At 42.7% G+C, this 1888-nt stretch overlaps 1 protein-coding gene across 1 annotated transcript; it reads right to left on the bottom strand.

Annotated features, from left to right (window-relative positions):
- Positions 1-1055: 1055 nt before the first annotated feature.
- On the bottom strand, positions 1056-1379 carry LOC110738519. The gene has a single exon (XM_021918929.1). It carries the CDS (start codon positions 1377-1379, stop codon positions 1056-1058), a length of 324 nt encoding a protein of 107 aa, XP_021774621.1.
- Between the last annotated feature and the right edge of the window lie 509 nt (positions 1380-1888).

The following is a 1888-nucleotide window of genomic DNA, read 5'->3' as shown; positions in this document are numbered from 1 at the left end:
TTTACCTTAATCTGAAGCGAAAGTTGCCGATTTACGAGTTCGTAGTGGCAAGTCTCAATTTCTAAGCTTAATGCTCGGGGAATTTGCGAAGTTTTGATGCGGGTTCTTGGTTTCTCTCTCGAGAATTCTGGGTTTGTGTTGGTGAATAAGTGAGGAGAGATGACGCGCCTCTGTTTATATCTCCAGGAATGGGATACGAGGAGTCTGCGTTTTAATTTCTCTTAAATACTCCACTAAGTAACCGTTAAACACATGATCTTGTGATTAAACTGCCCATTATCCGTCCAACTTCCACAATCATCTGCCTTAACCGTTGTTATCTCATTAATTACGGTTTAAATTCAAATTTTTGATTAATTAAATCATTTACTTCCCTCCTTTTCTGAATTAAATCAAACCCGACCCGTCATCCTTCCAAATCGGGTCTGGGGGGCAAGTTGTTTGGGTCCAATTTAGTCCAATTGGGCCTAAGCACTAAATGATCCAATTAAAAGCCCAAGGTCAAGGTTCAACTCTCCAATTGTGCTAAAGTCAAAGGTCAGCCCACAAAGCAAGCCAATTGGGCTAAGGCCCAACCTCTCCATGTATGATGAGGTATAAAAGCCATCAATATTGATACATTCATAGATGATTATTCATTCATAGATTCATATGTTCATTCATATATTCTGATATATTCCATAAAAGCCTCAAGCAACAAACTCTCTTGCATAGTGTCCTCTTCTTACACATTGTACTGACTTTAGCATCGGAGGGGCCTTCCTCGGCAACACCCCCGAGGCTAGTTTACGTGTGTTTACTGTGCAGGAAACCTTCGGCCCAACATTACTTGGACCGAATCCAGCCTTCTCCATTTCAGCGGACCTTCGGCAAGGTCCCATTGTTTTCACCCGAAACAAAAAGCATAAGCAAAATAAAACCCGAGTAACTCTGCTTCCCCCAACACCCAAAGCATGCCACCCATTCCGAAATACAAAGTACTAAGCACTACCCAGTTAACTAGATCAAGGTTGCCAGAGATCAAATACAAAGCACTAAAAAACCCAGTCAAAGAATTAAGCCACGCTTCCCCTAAGATCAGCTTCATACACATCTTTAACACAGTTAGGAGGATCATCATGAATCAACATCAGCCCGTCCACGTCCATTGCTAGCTTCGCAAGGTAGTGTGCTACATTGTTTACATCTCTGGACACATAGCTGAATTCAAACCTGCACCCTTTGTTGAGCAGCTCCTGCATATCCTTGAGGATGACAGCAAGCTCATGAGTTCCCTGCTTTCCCACATCCTCGATTGTAGTCTTGAGTGACTTAGCATCTGTTTCCAGCACTGCTTCCTTGAACCCAGCATCCACCACCATTTGCATCCCACCTCTCATTGCCAACAGCTCAGCCTCAGCCGGATTCCGTTCCTTGGTCTACCATCATTTCCCAAAGAACCAAGTCCCATCCGAGCCTCGAACCACTCCTCCAGCTGCAGCTTTATTATCATTTCGCCACGCACCATTTGTGTTAACTTTGACAGATTGGCCCAAAGGCCTCTCCTATCTTGCCTTCACTTGTCGGTTTGGAGGAGCATTAACCTATCCCTGAAATGTGTTAATGGTAGCCACCAAATCCACCATATATCTATTAAACATAATAATGGGGTGAGTCATGGCTAGCTGGAAAACCACATTATCTCTTGCTCTCCAAATATGCCAAAGTGCAACCGCAAACATAGTTTTCTAACTCTAAGGACCCTTACTCTGAAGTTATTCCTAACTCTAAGCGCAAAAGTCATTTACGCCTTCATGGAAAAAGTGTAAGAATGACAGATTTGAAGAAAAAAGATAAAAAGTCGGATTTCATATTCCCAGAGGAATTCATAACAAGTATGCAAGAACAA

The sequence above is a fragment of the Chenopodium quinoa genome, unplaced genomic scaffold (assembly GCF_001683475.1).
Source record: "Chenopodium quinoa cultivar QQ74 unplaced genomic scaffold, ASM168347v1, whole genome shotgun sequence".
Classification (NCBI taxonomy): domain Eukaryota; kingdom Viridiplantae; phylum Streptophyta; class Magnoliopsida; order Caryophyllales; family Amaranthaceae; genus Chenopodium; species Chenopodium quinoa.
The sequence above is the reverse complement of the archived record's forward strand: the minus strand, read 5'-3'. Positions and strand labels throughout refer to the sequence as shown.